Here is a 26299-nt window from a genome sequence, read left to right as displayed (position 1 = left end):
TTACACACCTTTGTCTTTTGGCAGAGAAGTCAGCATCACGATCAAGCCTGCAGACGGCAGACCGCTTTTGTATACATTAATCGTATTTTCATTGGGCCTTGAAGGCTAATTCCTGAAATTCGATGGCTCATGATTAATCAATTTATCAATATTTATTGAATGTCCTATTTTAGCTCAACACCCGTTCAGCGCTATGCTGGGAGAGAAAAGAAATATGAGATGTGGTTGTTTGATCTACTAGCAAAATCCATGTTCACTGATTAGTTTTTTTCCCTCCCTGCTTCCTCCCTGTGCATTTTGCAATCATCAGAAACCCACCCTTTACTTACTCATAAAAATGAACTTATTTCTAAAACAGAAAGAGACTCACAGACATAGAAAACCAATTTATGGTTACCCAAAAGGAAAGCAGGGAAGGATAATTTAGGAGTTTGGGATTAACATATATACATTACTCCATATAGAACAGATAATCAGCAAGGACCTACTGTATAGCACAGGAAACTATACTCAATATTTTGTAATAATCTGTAAGGGAAAATAATCTGAAAAAGATATGTATGTATACGTATACATATAATAAAATAAGTAAAGTCGGTCAGTCATGTCCTACTCTTTGCGACCCCGTGGACTGTAGCCTACCAGGCTTCTCTGTCCATGGGATTCTCCAGGCAAAAATACTGGAGTGGGTTACCATTTCCTTCTCCAATACATATAATACATATATATATAAAAAGATATGTATATGTATCTATATATCAGTTCAGTTCAGTTGCTCAGTTGTGTCCAAACTCATGTTCATCCAGTTGGTGATGCCATCCACCCATCTCATCCTCTATCGGCCCTTTCTCCTGCCTTCAATCTTTCCTGGCATCAGGGTCTTTTCCAATGAGTCAGTTCACATCCACATATATATGTGTGTGAATATATGCGCTGTGCTTAGTCCCTCAATCATGTCCGATTCTTTGCAACCCCATGGACTGTAGCCCGCCAGGCTCCTCTGTCCATGGGGATTCTCCAGGCAGGAACGCTGGAGTCGGTTGCTGTGCCCTCCTCCTGTGAATATACATACATGCATGTGTAACTGGATCACTGTGCTGTCCACCCAAAACTAACACAAAATTATAAGTCAACTATGACTTAAATAAAAATAAAAATGCTTTTCTTCTATACTCAGAAAAACCACAAGCAGGAAAAAAAGACAAATATCTTTTTTTTCACTGGCAGAATTAACACAGAAGAAAATGGAAATAAGTATGTTCATTACAATCTGTAGTTCTTTTTGGGAGAAAGGAGAGATTCTAGGGACATTTCTTGATTTTTTTTTAAATAGTAATATACATTATTGAAGATTATATATCTGGCAAATAAGAATATAAAACTGAAAAGGTTTCTGTTTATCTTCCAGATCCACAGTCGGCTCTTCTCATCCCCGAGAGATCACTCTGCCTGGGAAAGAAAGGAGAGTCTTTCAAATGCAGGTAAAGAACTCGCCCCTGACCGGGTGGCACTCCCTCCAAGCCTCTATTTGTTCTCTCTCGCCTTTATTTTTATTAATAATGAAATGTGCTTTGGAGCCCAGCCTCCCCGCCAACATTAAATGAGAGCTCAGCCACTCTGACAAGATTTGAAGCTGATTTGAATTTCCAAACACACAAGCTTTTAGGCTGGCAGTCTCTGAAAAAACAAACAATGCAGAAGAAATATCGGTTGCCTTAGGTAGTGCCTTCAGAAGCCGAGATTACCCCAGATCACTGAGCGTGCGAGGGGGTTAGGCCAGCGTGGAGCATGGTTCTGGCAAGAATGAATAATGGGACAAATACAGAATCTTCTCAGAACTGGAGAGGGTGCAATTTAAATATAGGCACAGTATCTGTGCACTCATAAATCATTTTTTTATGGAGCATCAATTCATAGGCACTCAACTGTAGAAACACTAGGTGGGATGACTCCAGTCCCTAACTTTGTTAAGCTTGTTAATGTAAATGGCACGCAAATAAGATTTCTTACTCCCTTTCACGAGAGAAGTCACGTGGGTATAAGTCAAATTTCCAATGGTCTTGTAATAAGACTGCTGGGTTAATAGAATATTTCAATTCAGAGACTCTAGCAAGAATAACGGAGAAGGCGATGGCACCCCACTCCAGTACTCTTGCCTGGAAAATCCCATGGATGGAGGAGCCTGGTAGGCTGCAGTCCATGGGGTCGTGAAGAGTTGGACACGACTGAGCGACTTCACTTTCACTTTTCACCTTCATGCATTGGAGAAGGAAATGGCAACCCACTCCAGTGTTCTTGCCTGGAGAATCCCAGGGACGGGGAAGCCTGGTGGGCTGCTGTGTATGGGGTCGCACAGATTTCGGACACTACTGAAGCGACTTAGCAGCAGCAAGAATAAATTCTGAGAGAATTGTTTTTCATGTGGAAAATTTAATTTTTAATCTCCACTTGAATTTTAGGTGGTAAGTGTGGCCTATGAGTTGGTATAAATGTCTGTGTATGTGATCACACACATTTGTAGCTTCTCTTTTCATTACCCCTCACTGCCTGCCTGTATCAAAGGTATCAGAATCTGAAATCCTTTCCTTAACTGACACAGTCAACCCAAGACAAAAATATTATTTGAAAGGAGCTTTCCTAGGTAATCCTCCTGGAGCCCCCAAAGCATGGCTTATAAGCTTATTCTTTAGTAGTGGCAGCTATTTAGTGCAGATCCTTCAAAAACCTAACCAGAGATTGCCTGTAGTAAGAATGTGAATCCACGGATAGAAGCTTCTGCTGGGGTGGGTGGCAGGCTTGGGAAGCACGCTGGCTCCCACCACGCCACGGGGAGTCTGGGAGTCGCCATGTTTCCATGGGGCACTCAGAGGTGCCTGGGAGGACAGTCAGACCCAGGTGCCTCTCACAGGTGCGTCCGTCTATTTTTCCTGAGGACTAGGTCACCTAAAGGGGCTTCCCAGGCGTCGCTAGTGGTAAAGAACCTGTCTGCCAATGCAGGAGACGTAAGAGACTCGAGTTCGATCCCAGGATCAGGAAGATCCCCTGGAGGAGGGCATGGCAACCCACTCCAGTATTCTTGGTTGGAGGAGCCCATGGACAGAGGAGCCCGGCAGGCTACAGTCCACAGAGTTGCAAAGAGTCGGACACGACTGAAGCAACTGAGCACGGCATGGCAGGTTGCCTAAAACACGCATGCTCTCGCTCTGCTGACAAGCATAGCCTGCTCATGAGGCAATCAGCAGTTTAATGGTTTAGAAGCAAGTACCAGTTGGCCCTGAGGCCAGAGGTGAATAGTCAAGGCTGTGGAGAACGTGCCCAAACAAGCCTGGGTGAGGAGAGAGATGCATGTCTCCTGTATTTCTTTGTTTCCTCTTAGATCTATCTATATTTTCAAAGTTCTCATTCTGGAAGAATACATTAGAAGCGGTCTTAAAACTTGGGTATTCAGGCAGAAGGCGAGGAGTTGCTGAAGAAAGAATCACTCATGACACTTTTTCAGAGGGTCTGCGATAGTGGGGTCTTCCAGGAGGGGAGAGAGATTTGACTCAACTCCAGGTACAAGGAAAAGTGGGAACTGACAGCCAAGGAGAAGGGAGGGGGTCAGGAGATGGAAGATCTCTGAGGAGGAAATGCCAGGAGTAGGGAGGATTTTGGCTAAAGTGACTTGACAGGTGAGGGAAGAGGAATTGGATCAGATATCAAGGGCGGGGGATGTCCTCTAGACTCACCCAGCGGGATTCTTGCTAGAACTGCAGTGAGTGGGCCAAGGACAGACCTCAGGAGCATGGCCTAGTCAGGACTTCTCAGAGGAGAACTCAGAGGAGACCAGCTCAGGTCAGGGCGAGTCTCTGCTGGAGTCAGTGGCTGTGTGGGTACCGCATGCGGTTGGGAGTTGACTCTGTGAGGGGACACTCATGCCCTCTGTGTCTTCCCACAAGGTCGTTTCCCTCTGTTAAAGAGAAGCTGCACGGGACACTGGTGGAAAGTGGGAAGACGGGTTTTATGTGAGCTACTGCAGCAGGGGAGAGGGACGCCCAGGCGGCTCAGCAGTAAAGAATCCGCCTGCCAATTCAGGAGACATGGGAGATACAGTAACTGGATCTAACTCTTGCAGCCTGTGTCTTTGAGTTAAATCCTCAGGCTCGAGCCTGAGTTGGTCATCTCAGGTCAGGAGGCAAGGTCAGATGTTAGAAACCTGGCTTCTGGGCATCCAGCCTTATAGGTACCTGGCTCACAGTGGGGCAGGTCTCCTGGAAGGAGTCCACAGGCCAAGCTGATGTCCTAAAGGCATAGGTAGGCCCATGGAATCTCAAGGTTGAGAGGGGTCATCGAGGTTGTTTTGTCCAACTTCTTCCTGATGTCTGACAATTGAAACCCTTCCCACTCCTTCCCACATGGGAGTGAGAAACTCTCTGAAGAGTAGGTCCAGCATACAGTGAGCCCCAAGGCCAGGAGACTCACTCTACTTGAAGGTACCTCTAGGCTTGCTTGGGCTTCCCAGGTGGCGCTAGTGGTAAAGAACCTGCCTGCCAATGCAGGAGACACAGGAAACATGAGTTTGATCCTGGGTTGGGAATATTCCCTGGAGGAGGGCGTGGCAACCCACTCCAGTATTCTTGCCTGGAGAATGCCATGGACAGAGGAGCCAGGCCGGCTACGGTCCACGGGGTCTTATAGAGCTGGGCATAACTGCAGTGACTTAGCATGCATACACACATGACTTGCTCACGCAGCTGGAATTGTTAGAAAGCCTTACGACTGTGCTGAACCAAAACAAACACCTTCCTTCTTTTTTAATCTGTAAGGAGCTGGAATACATGTTCTGATCTGTGTTCTTGGAAGACAACTGCATCGTGCTGTTCCTGGAAGAAGATGGTACAGGTTTGGGCCAGAGCAGGGGCAGAGGATGTTGGAACCACTGGAACACTGGGGAATAGCAGAGTTTATAGGCAGCTGGATAAGGGAGGAGTTAAAGGTGTCTCTGGGCATATAGGGCTCCTATCAGTAGGGTAGGAAATTCAGGAGTCAAGGGCTGGTATTGGTGGGAGGACCCTGGATTTGTGGGGTCTAGATGCTCTGCATGTGAGAGACCATCTCTGCCTAATGTCCAGGAAGCAGCTGGAATTTTGGTTTTGAGGTGAAGAGGCAGGTCAGGTTCATCGGTCTTGACGTGATCATTATTTACAGGTGGGTCGCATGAGAATCCGGGAGAAGAGCTGAGATGAATGCAGGAGAAAGGAGAAAGTGGGAAGAGGAGGGCCTTCAAATCCGAGACCCCCAAATGTGGAGCAGGAAGAGGCGCCAACCTGGGAACCCACGCCTGCTGTCAGGCGTTGTTTTTAACTGGAAGTCCAGTGCCAGTGTTGACTTTGTTCCCAATCCATCCTTTATTTATGAAAAAGCTGCTCCACTTCCTTGGGTCTTAGAGACCTGTGGTTTAGGAGTTCCCCATGTCCGCGGGGCGGCTCTAAAACTCAGGGGTGTGGGTGGTCCCCTCTCTTATGGAAGCTGGATCAAATGGAGTTCAGAGGGCTTGTGCAGGAAACTGAAGTGAATGTCATCTCTGAGCTTCCATTTTTGTTTCCTTCATTTGCACAGTGCAACTCTTCACTGTCTCGGTCACTGGAAATACCAGGACTGGGGAGGGCAGGAGCCGATTTCTTATGGTAAAGTTGTCGTCTTGGCAAGGCCTTTTGAAATCTGTGGGTCTGGGTAAAATTTCAGTTTACTATGATTAATAAGATCTGAACACTAAAGGAGAAAAAAAAAAATGTAAGAAGGATGACTATTTCTGCCCAAACTCATGTCTGTTTTCAAAATCAGTGGAAGATAGGAAGTCCCTTTCAAATTTCCATTTTGTGTGATATAAAAAGATTCCATTTCCTGGTTCTCCATCACCGTGCTACCTGTCTATGAGACTGCTTTCTCTGAGGACATAGAAAAGGTGGAGAGAATCAGGTGCCCACTTAAGCCTTTTTTGGGAGAATCAATTATAGGAAATATGTGATGAAGGTCACCGGGAAGTTTTCATTATTAATTCACTTGGCTTAGGAAGGAAGGTGGGACGGCATGAAATTTTCTCCCTCCTGATCAATTAAGCCCGACCTTTAAAACTGGCAGTATTTAAAGGGTGGGTTTTTGATGGATGAGTGGAATGAAATGATTATATTTCCACTTAAAACTTGAGGGTTATTGTTCCTTTATTCCAGCTTTTGTAAGAGCAGTGGTTTTCTTCCTTCATAATCAAAGTTTCCATTTTAGTTCATAGCATCAAACGGTTTCCCCAATAAAACATACCCTTTACCATGCTTTGAGGAAAGGTTCTTCCATTACACCTTAAAAACCACCCCGGATCTGATGTGAGCTGTGTTTCTTTCCCGTCTTGTGATCTGAAATGCAGTTTCTCTATGAACATAGAAGGGACATCACATTTTTATTTATTTATTTTAATCAAAGTGTAGTTGATTTTAGGGCTTCCCTGGTAGCTCTGTTGTGTTAGTTTCTGCTGTATAGCAAAGTGATTCAGTTTTATATACATACATGTATATATATGTATATACACACACACCACATATTCTTTTTCATATTATTTTCCATTATGATTTATTACAGGATGTTGAATATAGGTCCTTGTTGTTTATTTATTTTATATATAGTAGTTTGTATCTGCTAATCCCAAACTGCTCTTTAAAAATTTACTTTTTATTGAAGAAAAATTTTGAAATATAGTTGATTTACAGTGTTGTATTGGTTTCAGGTGTACAGTGAAGTGATTCAGTTATATATATAAATATTTATAGTCTTCTTTCACATTCTCTTCCATTATAGGTTATTAAAGATACTGAGTAGAGTTCCCTGTGCTATGCTATATACCTCCCTATATAAGTAGGTCCTTGCCAGATTTTTATTTTATATGTAGGAGTGTATATCTGTTCATCTCAAACTCCTAATTTATTCCTCCCCCCTTCCCCTTTGGCAGCCATAAATTTGTTTTCTATGTCTTCAGATCTGTTTCTATTTCATAAATAAGTTCATTTGTGCTCAGTTGGTTCAGTCGTGTCCAACTCTTTGCAACCCCAGGGACTGTAGCCCTCCAGGCTTCTCTGGGTTGCCGTGCCCTCCTCCAGGGGATCTTACCTGGAGATCCTCACATATCCTGCATTGGCAGGCAGGTTCCCTGGGACACCAAATTTATCTCCTGAAAAACCTGTGGTTTTTTTTTTGCTGTTGTTTGTTTGTTTTTGTTTTGTTTTGTTTTTAATTAGGGCTCTAATGGTTGGAGTAGAAAGATAGGGATAATTTTTTTACAGAGCTGTTTTGATTGCACTACCCTTATCTGCCTTATTGTAGATCCCTCCCTGCCTGTGGGGAGGATCCCTCTATGGAGCAGTGTGTGTAAGAGCATCTTTAACCAAAGCAACCACCCTCCCTGACCTCAGAGAGCCAAGTATACATTCCTTGGCCTGGCATTTGGTGCCGTTTGCCCTCTGACTCTAGTTCACCCTCCTAGATTTTTCTGCAATTGGGTAGCCTTACAGCGCCTGTCTTCAACACTTGCTTGTATCTCTCATTGGCCATGGAAAGACTCTCCTGAAACTGTCTTCTGTGTGTTTTTGTTGAGCAAATCCTTAACCTTTTCAGATTAGTTCCTTGAATCAACTTGCCCCACCCCCAATCTCCCAAAGGCATTTTGTTCTGCCATCCTAGTCTTTCCAGTGTTTCCTTGTTTCCTTTGTAGATTTGTGCTCCCCCCCCTCCCCACCCCCCGCCCCTTAAAGACTGTGGGCTCGGAGAACAGGAACCTTGTCCCCCTCATCCATGTTCCCAAGTTCAGGGACAGGCTCATGAACGTGGGCCAGTTGTTCACTAGGTTGAGTGGCATTGTGTGTACCAAGGAGCCCCACAGGGAGCCAACTGCACCCAGGGATCCCACTTGCCCCTCTCAGGAAGCCTGCAGAGCAGGCTGGGAGTCGGGTCACGTGACAGCCATGGCAGAGAAAGCTTCTGTCTTTGGATTTTTCTGAAATTCTTGCAAGAGCTTCATATGACAGGCAACTGTCCTGTAACTCAGCTACCTTTGTTGAGAGGGGACAGCCTTCCACCTGAGTGGCTCCTTTCTGCTTTTCCCCACTCAGCCTCCACACTGTTCTGCAAGAGTTGTGGTTGTTTTGTTGCTAAGTTATGTCGGACTCTTTGCAATCCCATGGACTGTGACCGCTTAGGTTCCTCTGCAAGAGGGAGGTGGGAAAAAGCAGCACAACCCCTGATCCCCAGAGAAGAAAGGACATTTATTCCTGCTTTCTGATCAAGATATAAAGAGACACGTTTGGGTCTGTTGTGCCAACTTGTGTAGGACATTATTGGAAAGAAAATAGACCAAGTTGCTTTTGTCACAGGGGCATGTGATGGTTCCTGTTCGTTCTCTGATGAATAACCATTACTCTCACACCTCCTCCTCCTCAATTCTGTTTAGAGGCTGCCTGGGTCTTGACCCTCAATTTTGCTGCAATCACCCATAAATAGTGCAATAAGCAACTTTTCCACCCTGTATGAGTTTCTGCCTCTAGCTTCATCTTTGTACCATTTATGTACCATCTATCTTCTTTGTACCATCTCTGTACCATCACCTGGTACATAATCTAATTTTAAAAATAATTGGCAAAATAATGTACTAAGCAAAGAACTCAGTGGAAGATATCCCATTATTGTAGCTTTGTGTCAGAAAGAACTACATCCAGCCAGGTTTAACTGCTTCCTCTCAGAAACATGGATGCTCAGTTACTGCCTATTGTGTACTGAGGAACCGAAGAATCTCATCGAGATCCGATGCTAGGATTGACATGACAAGGACAGTCCCTGAGGGCCGCTGTCTCATTTTTAGAAAGGTTGAATGAGGCCAGCTACCCTTACTTTAAACTCATTTCCCCCAAACATACATATGAGCCCTCTGGTGACATTCCTGATTCTCTAAGCTCAGAATAGCTGTTCCATTCTCCGAAATGGTGCCACAGCCCATCTGACTGACCAAGCTGGAACTCTTGGGGTCTTTCTGCATCTTTCACATTCCCACGTCCAATCCATGGCCACTTCCCTGAGATTCACCTCCTAGTCATCTTTGGGGTCTTCTCCTTCCCATCACTGCTGCCATGTTGGTTGGACTACTGCCCTAGTCCATGCTGTCTGTCTAGTCTGCACCTATAGACAGAGTGAGCTGTTGAGGCCATGTCACTGCCCACCTGAAACCTTTCCATGCCTTTCAGTTGCTCTTATAATAAAGAAAGTTCTTGGTTTCTTTTATCAGTATCTTATAATTTGCACAATAGAGATCTTTTGCCTCCTTCAGTTCATTTCAGTTCAGTTCAGTCGCTCAGTCATGTCCGACTCTTTCCGACCCCATGAATCACAGCGCGCCAGGCCTCCCTGTCCATCACCAACTCCTGGAGTTCACTCAAACTCACATCCATCGAGTCGGTGATTCCATCCAGCCATCTCATCCTCTGTCGTCCCCTTCTCCTCCTGCCCCCACTCCCTCCCAGCATCAGAGTCTTTTCCAATGAGTCACCTCTTCACATGAGGTGGCCAAAGTATTGGAGTTTCAGCTTTAGCATCATTCCCTTCAAAGAACACCTAGGACTGATCTTTAGAATGGACTGGTTGGATCTCCTTGCAGTCCAAGGGACTCTCAAGAGTCTCCTCCAACACCACAGTTCAAAATCATCAATTCTTCGGTGCTCAGCTTTCTTCACAGTCCAGCTCTCACATCCATACATGACTACGGGAAAAACCATAGCCTTGACTAGACGTACCTTTGTTGGCAAAGTAATGTATCTGCTTTTCAATATGCTATCTAGGTTGGTCATAACTTTCCTTCCAAGAAGTAAGTGTCTTTTAATTTTATAGCTGCAATCACCATCTGCAGTAATTTTGGAGCCCCCCAAAATAAAGTCTGACACTGTTTCCACTGTTTCCCCATCTATTTCCCATGAAGTGATGGGACCGGATGCCATGATCTTCGTTTTCTGAATGTTGAGCTTTAAGCCAACTTTTTCACTTTCCTCTTGCACTTTCATCAAGAGGCTTTTTAGTTCCTCTTCACTTTTTACCATAAGGGTGGTGTCATCTGCATATCTGAGGTTATTGATATTTCTCCCAGCGATCTTGATTCCAGCTTGTGCTTCTTCCAGCCCAGTGTTTCTCATGATGTACTCTACATATAAGTAAAATAAGCAGGGTGACAGTATACAGCCTTGACGTACTCCTTTTCCTATTTGGAACCAGTCTGTTGTTCCATGTCCAGTTCTAACTGTTGCTTCCTGACCTGCATATTTGCCTCCTTAGGTAGGATTATTCCTTGGTTTTTTATTCTTTTTGATGCAATGGTACAAGGGATTGTTTCCTTAATTTCTCCTTCTGATCTTTCATTGTTAGTGTGTAGAAATGCAACAGATTTCTGTGTATTGATTTTGTACCCTGCAACTTTACCGAAGTTATTGATGAACTCAGGTAGTTTTTTGGTAGCTTCCTTAGGATTTTCTATATATAATATCATGTCATCTGCAAACAGCGACAGTTTTATTAATTCTTTCCCAATTAAGATTTTATGTCTTTTTCATCTCTGTCTGCTATGGCTAGGACTTCCAAGCTACTTGAATTAAAGTAGCGGGAGTGGGTGTCCTTGTCTTTTTCCTGGTCTCAGAGGAAATGGTTTCACTTTTTCACCATTGAGTATGATGTTAGCTGTGGATTTGTCATTTATGGGCTTTGTTATGTTGAAGTATGACCCCTCTATGGGCTTCCTAGGTGGTGCAGTGGTAAAGAATCCACCTGCCATTGCAGGAGATGCAAGAGATTTGGGTTTGATCCCTGTGTCAGAAAGATCCCCTGCAGTAGGAAATGGCAACCCACCCCAGTATTCTTGCCTGGAGAATTCCATGGACACAGGAGCCTGGTGGGCTACAGTCCATGGGGCCACAAAGAGTCAGACATGACTGAGTGACTGAGCACACAACCACACACATGTCCCCTATATGTCCACTTTCTAGAGAGTTTTTTTTAAAAATCATGAATGGATGTTGAATTTTTTATTAAAAAAAGAATCAACCCAGAAAGTTCTTGCTGTGGTCTGAAAGGGGCTGAGGGCACTGGTCCCTGGGCTCTACCACGTCCTCCCCCTCTTTCTGCTGCACCCCTGCTCACCATGAGTCTCCTGCTATGGGATCCTTTTAGGAGCTGATCCCTCTTGTTGAGCATCAGCACTCATTTCCTCCTCCCTGAGCGACCTTGACTCAGCCTAAAGATCCTATGGGACCCGTGTCCCAGAGAAACCATCCCTGATCTCAAGACCAACCCCATCTCAGGTATCGGAGCCCCCCTTCCTCTCCTTTGCTGCTTTTTTCACAATCATATCATATTCATCTGTGTTTGAAGAATATCTGTGCTCTCATCCAGACTGTAAGCTGCCCAAGAGCTTAGGTTTTGCTTGCTAGCCGCTGTGCCAAGCCCTGGTGCTCTGTAAACACCTGTTGCAGGGATGAGCTGGCTGGTTGGAGGAAGGAGAGCCTGGGGGATCCGTTGGGACAGGGAGTCACATACATCATCGTGGCTGACATCCAAAGGACTCTGAGATCACACGCTGAGACACTGCATCCAGGTGCCTTCCTGCTCTCTCTTCCTCCCTGCTCTGACTTGATCCCACCCTCTCTCCGCCCCCATCTCCTCGATCTGCTTCCTCTGACATCATCACCGTCTCTCCTCCTGGGGTTGCCTGGCCCCAGAGCCATGAACCCCAGCTGATGCTGAGGTCTGCGTTGGGTTCACATATTGTTATAGGTATGACTTCAGGCTGCTTTAAATTAGAGAGGTTTATTAATTTCTACTTCCTTATTGTTGGTTGTATATCAAAAGCCCCCTCCCCATCCCCGCCCAAGAGAAAAATAGCACTTACAAATAATTGTCAGAAGTGACACCCTGCTTTCAAGGGTTGTATATTATAGGGAAAAGACTGCAAATAGAAGGCCTTTTTCCCAAACTCTTGAGGGTCCTGCTGTACAGAATGCTGCTTGTTTTGATGAAATATTGTTAATAAGGCATGGAAAGACTAGCTTGGTTAAAAGCTAAAGTGGTAGATTTTTTTTTTTTTGGAGTAGCTTTCACACTCAACTGGCCAAGTAAATAAAAGATTTTGAAAAGAAAAAAAAAAGCATATAAACAAAGGCAACGTCAATTGAAAGTGACATATGGAATTACATATAATTTCAAAGCTTATTGTGTTTTTACTATCACATGTGTGACAGTGTCCAGCTTTCCAGCACAAGAGGAATTTTTCTCGGTAGCAGTCGTGTGACAGAGAGTGTAAGCTGTAGTGAGGTAGAGAGTCTAAGGATCTGAAGGACGCACCTTTCAAACCAAGCAAAACTGTCTACCCTCATCGCTTATTTTACATCTTGGTAAAAATACCACTGCTGGCCATAAGCTGATTCTTGCAAAGCATCAGCTTGTGAACAGATAGCCTGAATTGCTTCCTTCTCCCTCTCTGGGTGGGGTCGCTGGCTGATGGCGTGCCCTGAGCTCAGGGAGTGAAAGGCAGGAACCAGGGAGGACCTTTCTGGCTGAGAGAGAGCTCGTCATGAGCACCATCATCAGGAAGGGAAAACCAGGGCCAATACCCCTTTCCAGCTTCTGAGGGGTGCAGACCCCCATCTCCTGGGGCGAACCGTACTCCTGTGTTCACTCAGGAGGCAGGTATGATCCACTCCTCCTTCAAAGGAACCATTGTTCTTTGAAGGGCATTGGCTTCAGGTCACATGCCTGCCTTGGCACCTGAGCAGCCCTTCTGTTTCTAAAAGCTTCCAGAACATTCTCCCCTTAGACTGGTATCCAACAATGCCACCGTGCCCCCTCTGCACTGAGGGCAGAGCTCCTGAATCTTACTTGGGGAGCTTCAGCTGTGAAGTTTCTGTTTTTCACAAACTACCTTGACCGCAGAGGGCCGGGTTGCATTCAAGTGGGGTCTGTGATTTTTTTTTTTTTTTTTTTAATGGAACTCTTTCTGAAAATGGAATCTTATGGGAAGCTAATTTGTCAAACAGATAGAAGCAGAGGCGCTCTGGCTGAAGGGAGCCAGTGAGCACATGGGCCCAGGTGGGCCCTCTTTCCTGAGATATTCCAGAAGCCTGCTGGCATGTCGGAGGATGATTCAAAAGCCATCGTCCTCAGGATTCAGAGGACAGTGCAATTTGAATAGAATTTGATTGCTTTCTCTTTGAATGTTGAGACATCATGCAGTTAACCTGGAGCCCCGTGGAAAGAGCAGGTTATCCTGGCGGGCAGTCCGTTTTAACCTAGAGACGTCCCCGCTTCCTCATTGATCCGCTCTCAGTTCCTAAATCCCTCTTTATTTTATGGTTCTCACGACTGTGATTATCTTAGTGCCTGTGGGCTGGAGCTGGTGCTCTGGGTTCTCCTGGGCGGAGGGCTGCGCTTCTGACATCCCGCAAAGGGAGAGGAGGTGGAAATGTGCTCTGGGTTTTATCTGGAAGATGGGACGCGGCAAGAGTCTGTAATAGGACAGAGCTTTTAAAATTCCCTTCCCTTTCTAATATTAAATAGCTTTCCTTTAATGACCCTCAGCTCAGAGTTTCTTCTAGATCCTTCCCACCGGCCCTGGCAGGCCTCCAGCTACTTACTCAGCTCCAAATGTGGCTTTCTCTAATGCCTGGCGTGTGCTTAAGTTTGATTTGTTCTTTTTATGGGACTGAGGAGCCGGCGATGAGGGCAACAAAACATTGAGACAGGCATCCTGGGAGGATGGCCAAGCCCGTTCCTGGGCAGCTTTGAGAGCAGGTCACACGGGGTGGGGTGGGGGTGGCATCCGGGGGAAGGGACTCCCTTCCAGAAGTCTGTGCACTTGACCAGGTAGGGGAATGTGGCTTCTGAGCTGAGGTGCCCTGTTGTTGTTCAGTCACTAAGTCATACCTGACTCTTTGTGACCCCATAGACTGCAGCTCGCCTGCCCTTCACTATGTCCCAGTTTGCTCAAACTCATGTCCATTGAGTCGGTGATGCCATCCAACCATCACATCCTCTATTGTCCCCTTCTCCTGCCTTCAATCTTCCACAGCATCAAAGTCTTCTCCGATGAGTCGGCTCTTTGAGTTAGGTGGCCAAAGTATTGGAGCTTCAGCTTCAGCATCAGTCCTTCCAATGAATATTCAGGGTTGATTTCCTTTAGGTTTGACTGGTTTGATCTCCTTGTTTTCCAAGGGACTCTCAAAAATCTTTTCCAGCACCACAATTCAAAAGCATCTGTGCTCAGCGTTCTTCATGGCCCAACCCTCACACTTGTACATGACTACCAGAGGTGTCCTGAAAGTGAGTTAAAATTGGGATCAAAGGATAATGTCCCTGCCTTTGGAGTCAAGATTGGAATTTGTGTTCTGGGGTGAAATTAGGAGGCTTGGAACATCCCAGCTGTTCATTCCCGGCCCTGTGGTGAGTGAGCCCAGCTTCACAGCTGCTGAAGTGAGAATGGTTGGACCTCTTACACTGTTGTTCTGAGGAGCAGTTATAACAGACATTAAACACCAATCCTAAATGTTAAATTTTTAAATTTTATTGTGGTAAAAACAACGGGAGATCTACCCTGCTAACAAATGTTTTAAGTGTGCAATGCATTGCTGTTGACTATTGATACAAAGTTCTTAAGTAGACCTCTAGGGCTGCTTCATCTGGCTTACCTCAAATTTTATGCCTGTTGATTATTAATTCCCAACCTCCACACCTCCCAGTCTGCGGCTGTCACCCCTTCAGTTTCTGATTCTATGAATATGACCATTTTAGATACTTCACATAAGTGGACTCATGCAGCATTTGTCTTTCTATGACTGGCTTATCTCACTTAACATAATGATCTCAAGTGTCTTCTGTGTTGTCATAACTGCAGGATTTCTTTCTTTTTAGGACTGAATAATATTCCATTGTATGTACAGACCACCTTTCTCTTTATCCATTCATCTGTTGATGGAGGTTTAGTTTCCTTATATTGGCTCTTGTGAATTATGCTGCAATGAACATAGCAACACTGATATCTCTTTAAGGATCCCGATTTCACTTCTTTGGATCATACCCAGAAGTGAGATTCAGCAATCTTAGGTGGTTCTATTTTTAAGTTTTTGAGGAACCTCCATACTGTTTTCCATAGTGGCTGCACCACTTTGCATTCTCAGTAACAGTGTCCAAAATTTCCAGTTTCTCCACATTCTTGCCAATGCTTTGTTGTATTTGCTTTTTTTTTTTTTTTTTTCATAAGGACCATCCTAACAGATGTGAGTTGATACCTCACTGCAGTTTTGGTTTGTATTCCTCTGATGACTATGACTGATCCTGATCATTGATTCTTGTTAACATTCACGACATCTCTCCCCCTACCCAAAGCAGAGGCTTATAGGCGAGTTTCCTTTTCTGAAACATTCTGCTTTTGAGTTGTGTGTAGGGGGAAGGAGAGACATGGTGAGTTGAGATAGGGCATGTGGACAGAAGGACTGCCTATGGTCTGTGATCTGTGGGCTCACTCTGCATCTGCCCCACCAGGAAACTGGGCACATACTGTGGGTCACTGAGCTCTCAGCCTATCCCCATGCCTACCTTCCTTTGTAGCCCTGCAGCTTTGTCGCATCCTGTCCCAGGGTGGGTCAGACCTGTGCCCTGCCCTGGGCTTCCTAAGCACTTCAGTGGGTGTCTGGTGACCCCCTTGTACCGTGAATGCCCTGGGACACTGCCATGCCCTGGCCAACGACGATCCTGGCCCTGGAATGTCCTACACCCTCTCTTCACACCATTTCTTGCCTGTTAGCAAAATTCCTGCCTCACGGGTCTCTGGGAAATCAGTAGAGAGATGATGGAAGCTGCCCGCTGTGCCTGGACGCCACACCCTTGCAGACGGGATGAAGGCAAGTGGGTGGTGGAGGGTGGGGCCAACATCTGGATGGTGGCATCAGAGCCCAGAGTCAGATGGGCTCTGAGTAGATCCGGAAGTCCCGCTGTGTCAGAGGGCTCAGAGGGGGTAAGAGATAAACAGCAGCCATGGAATTAAGGTGTCTGTTGCCATGGTAATGCTGAAAAACTCACCATCCCCAAGACTCAGTGGCTTGTGGAATAATAAGAATTTCTTTCACTCTCGAGCCTCAGGTTGGCAATTTTGGCTGATGGTTCTGGTCTCTTCTGGGCCTGCTTGTGTGTTTGGGCCTGGCAGGTTGTCAGCTGGGTGACAGATCTGCTCAAGTAGGCCACCTGGGGTGAAAGCAGGGACAAGAGCAGAAACAGAAGTGTGGAAACATGTCTTCAAGCCAAAGTGATTCAGATGACAGAACTCCGAATCAGACGTGGAAAAATAGACCCCCCTCTTGAAAGGAGCAACAAAGCCCAGTGAAAAGGGTGGAGGACGGGCGAGTGGAGAATTGGAGTTCTTAACACCATCCTACCAAATGCCAAGTGGTCTGCTCGGCATTTGCAGGGTTTGTGTGTTTTTCACAACTCCAAGAGGAAGGTACACATATGCCCATTTGATAGATAAGAATATTGAGCTTCAGGAAAGATCCATAACTTCTGGGGTTGCTGAGTTGCCCATCCCTAGGATAAGGGCCATGTTTTCTACCCCGAGTTCTGAGATGGGGGTGAATGCCCTGGGGCCTGTCTGCACTTTGGTGTCTGTACCTGGCATGCACTGAAAGTTCATAGATGCCAGCTGCCCTCCGGCCTGAAACCACACACACCTCGGGCCACACATGTCTCCCTGTCACTGCAGCCCCAGTGGCTGGCAACGTGAAGAGGACCCGATAAATAGCTGTTCAGTGACTGTATGGTATCACCCAGCGTCTTGGAAAGGCAACACTTCAGTGTCAGGCAGATGTGGGTCTGAGTCTGATTAGTTATTTATTAGTTATGGAGTCTGGGAGACACAGTGTTTTTAAGGTCACTCTTGAGGTTTCCAATCTCATCCCTTCCACATGAATGTTGAGGGTTGATATGTTTTGGAGTTCTGCTCCCTGGGGCCACTGTTTTCCAGCTCTATCGAGGCACCATGGTTATACAAATGAGGAGAGTGTCTGGTCTCCTTTGACACCTGCCTCATCTGTTTTGGCTGCTTCTGCAGCAGCTTGGTCCTTGACCCACTCAAGATCAAGTTGGGAAGCCACACCCATGGTTCCTAAAGGATGGTTTCATCATCCAGTCTGTTCCTTGGGTCTTAGCATTTACACTGCCGGTCCTTGATTTCCATCATTTCACTGCTCAAGTCCCTGCCATGAAGGAAATTTGGAGATCTCAAAGGCCTGGGAGGTAGAGGTTGTAAATCAGAACAGTACCCCCCCGTACCCACCTTTTTACTGAGCACTTACTCTGCGCCAGGAACTATGCTGGGTGCTGAGTATGCAGTGCTGAACGTGACACCAGTGGAACCTGCTCTTCTGAAATGTAAATCCTAGAGGTTCAGGACAGACAAAAACCAAGGAAATAGACAAATAAGCAAGATTAGTGCAACAACGAGGTTAGAGAGAAAAACAGAGGGGCACCTACTTCAGGTCAGAAGGTGGTGGGAAAGGAGTTCTCCGCACCAGGTGTCAGGGTGGGGTTGCTTCAGGAAGAGGAAGTGGGATGCGCAAAGGTCCTGAGCAGGGAAGAGCCTGGTTCGTTCAAGGAGCCAAAAGGAAACCTGGTGTGGCTTGGTCACACTGAGGAAGGGAAGGAGACTGGAGGAGCAGCCTGGAGAGGGATCAGGCAGAGTCTAGAGGGCTGTGCTAAAGGGGTGAGCCTTTGTTTAGCAAGGAGCAGCGAAAGCATTTGAAAAGAGCGACCTGCAGGACTCACTTTGTGACAAGACCACTTGTGCACGCTGGGGTACGTTCGGGTGCTGGGCAGCCTAAAGCCGGTATCATCTGGGCAGACTTGTGCAAGAAATCGGGTACAAAATGACAAGCACAGAAGTGCAGGGCCCCCTGCAGAGACATGGAAGAGCGTCCATGTGGCTCAGGCCCTGGAAGCTCCCTGCAGTTGACACAGGGTCTCCCTTGATGGCACGAATGAAGGGGGCGGGAGTGACTGCAGGTCTGCAGCAGCCTTCCAGACAAGAGAGCCTGGTGACCAGGGTGCTGGCCTCGGAGAAACAGATGCACTTGGACAGGTATTGAAATAGAATCCGAAGAGTTTCTCCAGGCTTGGGTGTGGGCGGCAGGGGATGGAGGAATTGAGGATGACTCCCACGAAGCATCTCCTCTCCTTTAGTCCTCTCCAGATGTCTAAGAGATGCTGGAGAACACTTAAAATTTTTTCTTTATTATAGTCAATGTACAATATTATTCCAGGTATACAATGTAGTAATTCGCGGTTTTTAAAGATTATACTCCGTGTAGAGTTATTATAAAATGTTGGCTACATTCCCCATGCTGTACCGAATATCCTTGTAGCTTATTCTATACAGAGTGTTTTCTTCCTTTCACCTCCTCGCCCTCTATACTCCCCTCCCCTTCCCTCTCCCCACTGGGAACCATCTACCTGCTTGTCTGTCTGGTGATGGTCTTCAGTCTGAAGGAGGTTTTGTTATCTGCCCAGGACTCAGAACCACCCGGTGGGAGGTTGCACCCTGGTGGGGGCCGCCCTGCAGCAGCTGCCTGTGAGCCTGTCACCGTGTGCTGGGCTTGCTGCAGAGCTGGGGCGGGAGGCAGGTCGCTCCCGGGGACACTTGGCTTCACACCGAACATGTGCAGGTCTTGTCGGCTGGCTTTGAGAGAAGACTCCCCTCCACATCTCATCTGGGGTGGTCTCCACTCCCTCCTGCTTTCCTGCTCACCTCCGCCCCCACTAGCTCATTCACAGGATGACCACGTGGGACCCCACTGTGGGACTGAGAGAGTCATTTCCTAGGCAGGTTGATAAGAAATCTAGGGGTCCCCAAGGAGAGAGGGGTCTCCAAATGGAGGAAATAGCCTGCAAGTGTCAGACATTTTTATCTCTCTTAAGCAACAGGAGGAAACAAACTAGCAATATTTTTTTCCTTCTCTATACAAATTTAAAGAGAGGTTTCTCTTAAAATACCGTGTTGCCATAATGACACCTGGTTTTGCCTGAAGTTAGCTATTCTTGAGCCTAGAGATAACCAATGCCTTTTTCTTATGGAAATGTTTGTCTTAAGCTATGCTAAAGTACTATGCCTTTACCCCAAACTCTGTCTCCAAGTTGGTTCTGCCTCTTGGCCCAGAACCTACTTGACAAACCAGTATGTTATACTCAGATATTGTTCCCCTAATCTATGTAAATGAAACTATTTGTATAGTGGTCTGCCCTTCTTTAAGATTCAAGTTAATCATTTTATAGCCCAGGATGAACCATTTGGTGCCAAGATTATCCTAAAATGCATCTTATGGGCGAGGGGCCTGGTGCTATTCTGAATTATAAGACATTCCTTTCTTTCATTAACAGACTGCTAGTGACTATATAACATCCAGCTGAAGACTAGCAGGGGGGTACTCTTTCTGCCCCCTTCTGATGCCTATGTCAGAAGCTTTCTCTATCTCCTTTATACTTTAATAAAACTTTATTACACAAAAGCTCTGAGCGATCAAGCCTCGTCTCTGGCCCCGGATTGAATTCTTCTCCTCCGGGGGCCAAGAATCCCGGTGTATTCGCGTGATTCAACAACAACCTTTCAGGACTCCTTCATTCCAGCATATTTAGGACTCAGGGCGCACACAGGAGGCTCCAGTCAAGCTTCTCAGGATGAAGTTCTTTTACATACAGTTGGAGCAGCAAGCTTAATTCTGTGCAAGGGCTCCAGGGAGCAAAGCTCTCTGGCCTATTTTCCTGTTATTAAAATGGGACAATGATAGTCCCTCATCACAGGGTCATTGAGAGGATTAAACAAAGTCATGCTGGCACCACGCCTGGTGCAGAGTGCACACATGGGCGAGGGCTATTTTTTTTTATTATTATTATTATCTGCATTCTAAGAGGAAAGGAAGATGAAGAATGTCATATAGTTGATGTAAGGTGAAAAGCTAAGGAACATTTCCAAGTTAAAAGAGAAGTTGGTGAATGCAGGAGGCTATGGAGGGGGAGGTTCATTGCCAAGTCCTTGGGGTCTGAGACCCCTGCCCCCACTCGCTTCTCCGTGCAGATGACATTCATCACACCCTGCGCTGCCTGGCCCCAGCCCCGGAGAGAGCTCTGTGGAGCTGGTGGCTCCCATCTTTACTGAATACAAAGTAAGTGGCTTTTCTAATGGGAAAGGATGTCATATCCGCGCAGAATACAAAGCATGCCTAGCCCTACACTTTATAAGCTTGTTCTTCTACAAATGGCTTCTCCTCCCTGGCAAGCATCAGCTTTCCCGATCAGTTGGACTCAAATTTTAAATACGTGGGATTTAAAGTCACTTTGAAACACCCCCCCTCCCTTTCAAGCAATCGTAAGAAGAATAGATGCCTTAAGTGTCTGCATCTGGCGGGCAGCTGGAAGCTGCACTCACGCCTTTGCCTTTAACACCTGCCATTTGTCTCCGCACTGGCTTTTCCTGATAATTGAGATGTGCCAGGCATGAAGCGAGGGTCTGATCTCAGGGTGCTGACGCTGGTCTCCAGCCAGATGTTCCCCCTTCATTAGAATGTGTCCATCAGAAATCTTGGCCGGAGGGCGTCTGCCTCTGTCCTCCTTACGTGGGAAAAGCTGGCCTCCTTGTTCCCTTGCCAAAAAGATGGAATTAGCGTTTATGAAGCTGTCATCACAGAAGCTTTCACCCTTCACAGTTAATGCAGGAAGAGGTCAGTGATGGAAAACTAATGCTGCAGAAATCAGCCTTCATCATTCATGAGCCATTGGGGCGGCCCTAAATGTCACATCTGAGCGCTGCCCCCACCTTCCAGTCCCAACGAGGATGTGACTGTATGGAGCTCTGGCTCGCAGCTGGAATCCTAATTTCTGGATTGGCAGTGTTGCAGCGAGTTCCAATGTGGGTGCCAGCTTCTCACACAAGGACCACTCAGGGGTCCTCTTATAAGTCACAGGGTAGATGAAATGGCAGATGGGGGGCTGCTTTGTGCAGTGTTGGGGGGACCCATGGGAGAAGCTCTGTGTCTGGAAGGAGCAGGGTGGTCACAGCCCGGCCCTGCCGTAATGAACTGGGATAACCAGTTACACTCAGGTGGATGAGGAAGATGGAGGCTAAGGGGTAGGTGGGGAAGGCTGGTCCTGGAGAATTTTCAGGGTCAAGATGAGGGAAGGAAGGTGATGTTACTTGCTTGACTAAGAAGACACTAGTGGAACTTCCCTGGTGGCTCAGATGGTAAAGCATCTGCCTACAATACAGGAGACCCAGGTTCGATCCCTGGGTCGGGAAGATCCCCTGGAAAAGGAAATGGCAACCCCCTCCAGTACTGTTGCCTGGAAAATCCCATTGATGGAGGAGCATGGTGGGCTACAGTCCATGGGGTCCCAAAGAGTCAGAAACAACTGAGTGACTTCACTTTTTTTCTAAGAAGAATCTCGACTCAGGAGAGATGGCTATGGAGTATTCAGACCCATCCACTCAGTACAATCAGCCCCAAGCTACTTATTATTGAGCAGTTCTCAACTGTGGTGCTGGAGAAGACCCTCTAGAGTCCCTTGGACAGTAAGGAGATCAAACCAGGCAATCCTAAAGGAAATCAACCCTGAATATTCACTGGAAGGACTGATGCTAAAGCTGAAGAACCAATACTTTGGCCACTTGATGTGAAGAGCTGACTCATTGGAAAAGATCCTGATGCTGGGAAAGATTGAAGGCAGGGGGAGAAGGGAATGACAGAGGATGAGATGGTTGGATGGCATCAGTGACTCAATGGACATGAATTGAGCAAACTCCGCGAGATGGTCACAAAGAATCAGACATGACTTAGCGACTGAACAACAACAACAATGCTGAGAGGCAGGAGCCCATGAAACTCACCTGGGAGGCTGACCTCAAGCCAGAACAGCACCCCTCCCTTGGCTCAGGGTTCCCACAGTCAGAGGCTCATCACGACTGCTGAAATTCTCCACAAATAAGGAGCCTGTGAAGCAGCAACAAACATAGCATTCAGTCACCCGACTCCACGCTTCCCTTCCTTCCTTCCCTCTCTCTCCCCCTCCTTCCATCCATGCATCCATCCACCCAGCCTTCCCTCCATCCAAACTTGCATCCACCCACCTGACATCTAATAGGTGTTGACCTTGAGAAAGGCCCTGAAAATACATAAATAAATAAGACACAGACCCGGATATTTTGAATTTGGGAGACCCCAAGAATGTGATCGCCCAAGAGTTCTTTAGAGTCCTCCATGTCCTATGTGACCAGTAAGAAACCCACGTCACAGAACAGATGGTGACCCCATCCTGCTGGGCTGGAATCCGGGCCTCCTAACTGGGGGTTGAAGTTTTCACACGCCAGCCTGAGAAGTCCATCCCCATGATGAGTGAGAAGGTGTGCTCTATAGATTGGGTGTGATTCCACGCATTTCCCTGAAAGACACCTGCTGGTTTTGATAAGGAGAATAAGCAGGCTTCTGATTCTCAGAAAACTGGCCAAGTATGTTCAGAAACAAATAAGATATATTCATACTGTTGTGAAAACATGCTCTGCCAAGCACCTGGGATCCTGGTTTTCTCTTACCTGGGGGAAGGAGGCTAAGAGGAATGATAGTGTGTCAACCTGAGCCCATTAGACCTCCTCCCCCTTACCTTTTCCTGCCAAAATGCACAAATGAACTGAGTGATTTTTCTCTTCCTAATGGTGGAAGCCCCTCTATCTCTTCAGTTCAGTTCAATTCAGTTCAGTTCCTCAGTTGTGTCCTACTCTTTGCGAACCCATGGACTGCAGCATGCCAGGCCTCCCTGTCCATCACCAACTCCCGGAGTTTACTCAAACTTATGTCCATTGAATCAGTGATGCCATCCAACCATCTCATCCTCTGTTGGCCCCTTTTCCTCCTGCCTTCAAGCTTCCCCAGCATCAGGGTCTTTTCCAAGGAGTCAGTTCTTCGCATCAGGTGGCCAAAGTATTGGAGTTTCAGCTTCAGCATCAGTCCTTCCAGTGAATATTCAGGACTGATTTTCTTTAGGATGGACTGGTTGGATCTCTTTGCAGTCCAAAGAACTCTCAAGAGTCTTCACCAACACCACAGTTCAAAAGCATCATTCTTTGGTCCTCAGCTTTCTTTATAATCCAACTCTCACATCCATACATGACCTTTAGAAAAACCACAGCTTTGTATCTCTTAGCTTGCCTTTTTTTTTTTTAAACTTGGAGCAGCCAAACCTCTGGAGTTTTAGTATGGCTTCAGGACTGGAGAAATGAACCTTACAGAGACAGGGGCAAGGGAAGCTTATAGGTTTCCCTGTGGTGCTGCTCCCTTAAAGCAGATGGTTTTATGTTGCTAATTCACCAACCTGGACCTTGCTAGAATTTTCCTAATCATCCATTAGGCATATTAAAGTGGAACCAATCCTTAGCAATGAAAATAACCAGCTTATACCCATTATTTAAAAGACAGTCATCTCTCTTACATGCTATTACCTGGTCTCACTGAGCTTTGTTTCAGTTTAGCAAGATGGCCTTTGTCATGGTGGCCGAGGCAGCTGATGAGTGGGAATGCCCTTGCAGACAGTCAAAGACAAGTTGAGATGTGTTGACAGCCCCAAGGACAGCTGCACGTCCGCTTAGAAATCAAGGTTACATGTTCCTGGAGAGGTGGTTTTAATGTCAACTCGTTCCTTTCAATGCCAGCACCAGCCTACCTGGGCTGCCGGCAGCGATGGTACAGTAGAGCTCGGTTATTGATCCCCGTGATTCAGTGTTTCTGCTCTAGGCATACTTGAGTACTTTTAACAGATCAGCACAATAGTTCAAGGATCAATCATTCTTTTTCCCTACTGATCCATTTTAATTGTGATATCAAAGATGCAGTAATCCTTTCTTAAGTTGGAAGAATGTATCTGCAGCCAGGGTAGGATTCTATTATCACAGTAATGAGTCTTTCATAGGCCAGGCAAGGTAGGAGGCGCCTCAGTTCCTGAACTGACCTCAGGCACCCACGCCCGTGAACTTCACGAAAGCTGGTGCACTCAGCATTCAGCCAGCCTACCTTCTCTGCCTTCCTGCCAGGACCACTGTGGGTTCCAAGAGGCAGATGGTCTCTGGAGAACCATGGAGATCCAGGATTGGCCTGGCCTAAGGGGGGTGGACAGAGAGGAGGAGGTAACAACCTGCTTTCCGTGATTACTTGTCTTTAGTTCAGAGGAGAGTGGATGATTAACCAGGAAAAGAAAGTGTCTCGGGCTGCCCCACACTTTGAGAGGGAATCTAGCAGTCCTTTAAAGTCTCCAGTCTCAAAACCACCCACTGAAGGAGTTAAACATGATGATGAAATTCTGTCAAACAATGTAAAAAATGAAGTGATTGCATTTCTTTTTTTTTTTTTCTTTTAATTGTTGTTGTTGTTCAGTTGCTAAGTCATGTCCAACTCTTTGCAACCCCATGGACTGCAGCACACCAGGCTTCCCTGTCCCCCACTATCTCCCGGAGTTTGCTCAAACTCACGTCCATTGAGTTGGTGATGCCATCCCACTGTCTCATCCTCTGTCTCCCAGGACTCATTTATTCACTTGTGTGGCTGCACCAGGTCCTAGTGGTGACCCTTGGCATCTCTGGTCCTTGTTGCAGCCTGTGGGGTCTTTAGTTGCAGCCTGTGAACTCTTCGCTGAGGCAAGGGGAACCTAGTTCCCTGACCAGGGATCAAAGCCTGGTCCCCTGCATTGGTAGTGCAGTCTTAACCACTGGGAAACTCCCTAAAGTGACTGAATTTCAATCCCCAAGCTGATTTCTATGTTCAGTCAGTTCAGTTCAGTTCAGTTCACTCGTTCAGTCATGTCCAGCTCTTTGCCACCCCATGGACTGCAGCATGCCAGGCTTCCCTGTCCATCACCAACTCCTGGAGCTTACTCAAACTCATGTCCACAGAGTCAGTGATGCCATCCAACCATCTCATCCTCTCTCGTCCCCTTCTCCTCTCACCTTCAGTCTTTCCCAGCATCAGGGTCTTTTCCAAGGAGTCAGTTCTTCACGTCAGCTGGCCAAAGTATTGGAGCACACCAGGCTTTCCTGTACCCCACTATCTCCTGGAGTTTGCTCAAACTCACGTCCATTGAGTTGGTGATGCCATCCAACCATCTCATCCTGAGTTTCAGCTTCAGCATCAGTCCTTCCAATGAATATTCAGGACTGATTTCCTTTAGGATGGACTGATTGACCTCCTTGCAGTCCAAAGGACTCTCAAGAGTCAAGATTTCTACATTACCTACTCTTTATTTGAGTCTTTGACAGCTGTACAGAAAGTGGAGGAGTTGCCAAATGAGAGTGGTCAACACTTCAGAGTGTGTGTTGTTTTTATCCAACATTGCTTCCTTCTCACTTCCATCCTCCCAGCTCCTCTTCTTTCTCAGGATATGTCAGAACCAATCAGATATGAGATGGGTGGCAGGGGTGGGAGATTAACATTCTCTTCTGCTTCAAGTGTCCTAAGGATGCTTCATCCATTACCAGTTGAGCAGGTTGTTAAGTCCTTATCGTGTTTTATAAAAGCATCACTTGGTCAAGTCAGTGTGGGAAACACTGGGTTAGTGAAATGGGCTGTTTTCTTTACTGAGAGGCTCTTAGAGCCCTCATTCTGCTAACGGGCATATTTGTGCAAGTTCTGCAAATCTGCTTGGCCTTTGCAGGACAAGTGTCATGAGGAACACACATCAGGAAGAGCTGTTCTGGCTCAAAGGCTCTGGAGACATATACTGAATGTCTATTTTAGACATTTTCCAGTGGGAAAGGACAGACCAGTGTCTGCTTAGATGTAATCTCCTACTTCCAATAAGGAAGAGTGGAGGTGAGGATTCTGAGGTCCCATCTGGGAATTTTCCTTAGGAGTCGTGCAGCTCCTGCCTTGGGTTGGCTGCCAGACCCCTAGACCTGAAGCATCCTTCACTCGTGATTCAACAATAAGCAACTGGCCACTCTCCGAGGGAAGGGAAGAGTGGGTGTTTGTCTGTTGTTGACTGCCCTGGGCATGGCAACCCACTCCAGTATTCTTGCCTGGAGAATTCCATGGACAGAGGAGCCTGGTGGGCTACTGTCCATGGGGTTGCAAAGAGTCAGACATGACTGAAGTGACTTAGCACGCACGCATACACGACTGCCCTGGATCCCTTTCTATTTCCTACCAATACACTGAGCTCTTTCTAGTGATAGCTT

The 26299-nt window shown here is 46.6% G+C and overlaps 1 protein-coding gene across 2 annotated transcripts in view; it reads left to right on the top strand.

Moving 5' to 3' along the window:
• The window catches only part of C23H10orf90 (chromosome 23 C10orf90 homolog), a 251960-nt gene that overhangs the window by 34118 nt on the left and 191543 nt on the right, over nucleotides 1-26299 (top strand). For both annotated transcript variants that reach the window (XM_025273904.3, XM_025273906.3), the window contains exon 2: nucleotides 1409-1481. In XM_025273904.3, the coding sequence (XP_025129689.3) occupies nucleotides 1409-1481 (73 nt within the window). The remainder of the gene's footprint in view (nucleotides 1-1408; nucleotides 1482-26299) is intronic.

Source organism: Bubalus bubalis, chromosome 23 (genome assembly GCF_019923935.1).
Source record: "Bubalus bubalis isolate 160015118507 breed Murrah chromosome 23, NDDB_SH_1, whole genome shotgun sequence".
NCBI lineage: Eukaryota > Metazoa > Chordata > Mammalia > Artiodactyla > Bovidae > Bubalus > Bubalus bubalis.
The sequence above is the reverse complement of the archived record's forward strand: the minus strand, read 5'-3'. Positions and strand labels throughout refer to the sequence as shown.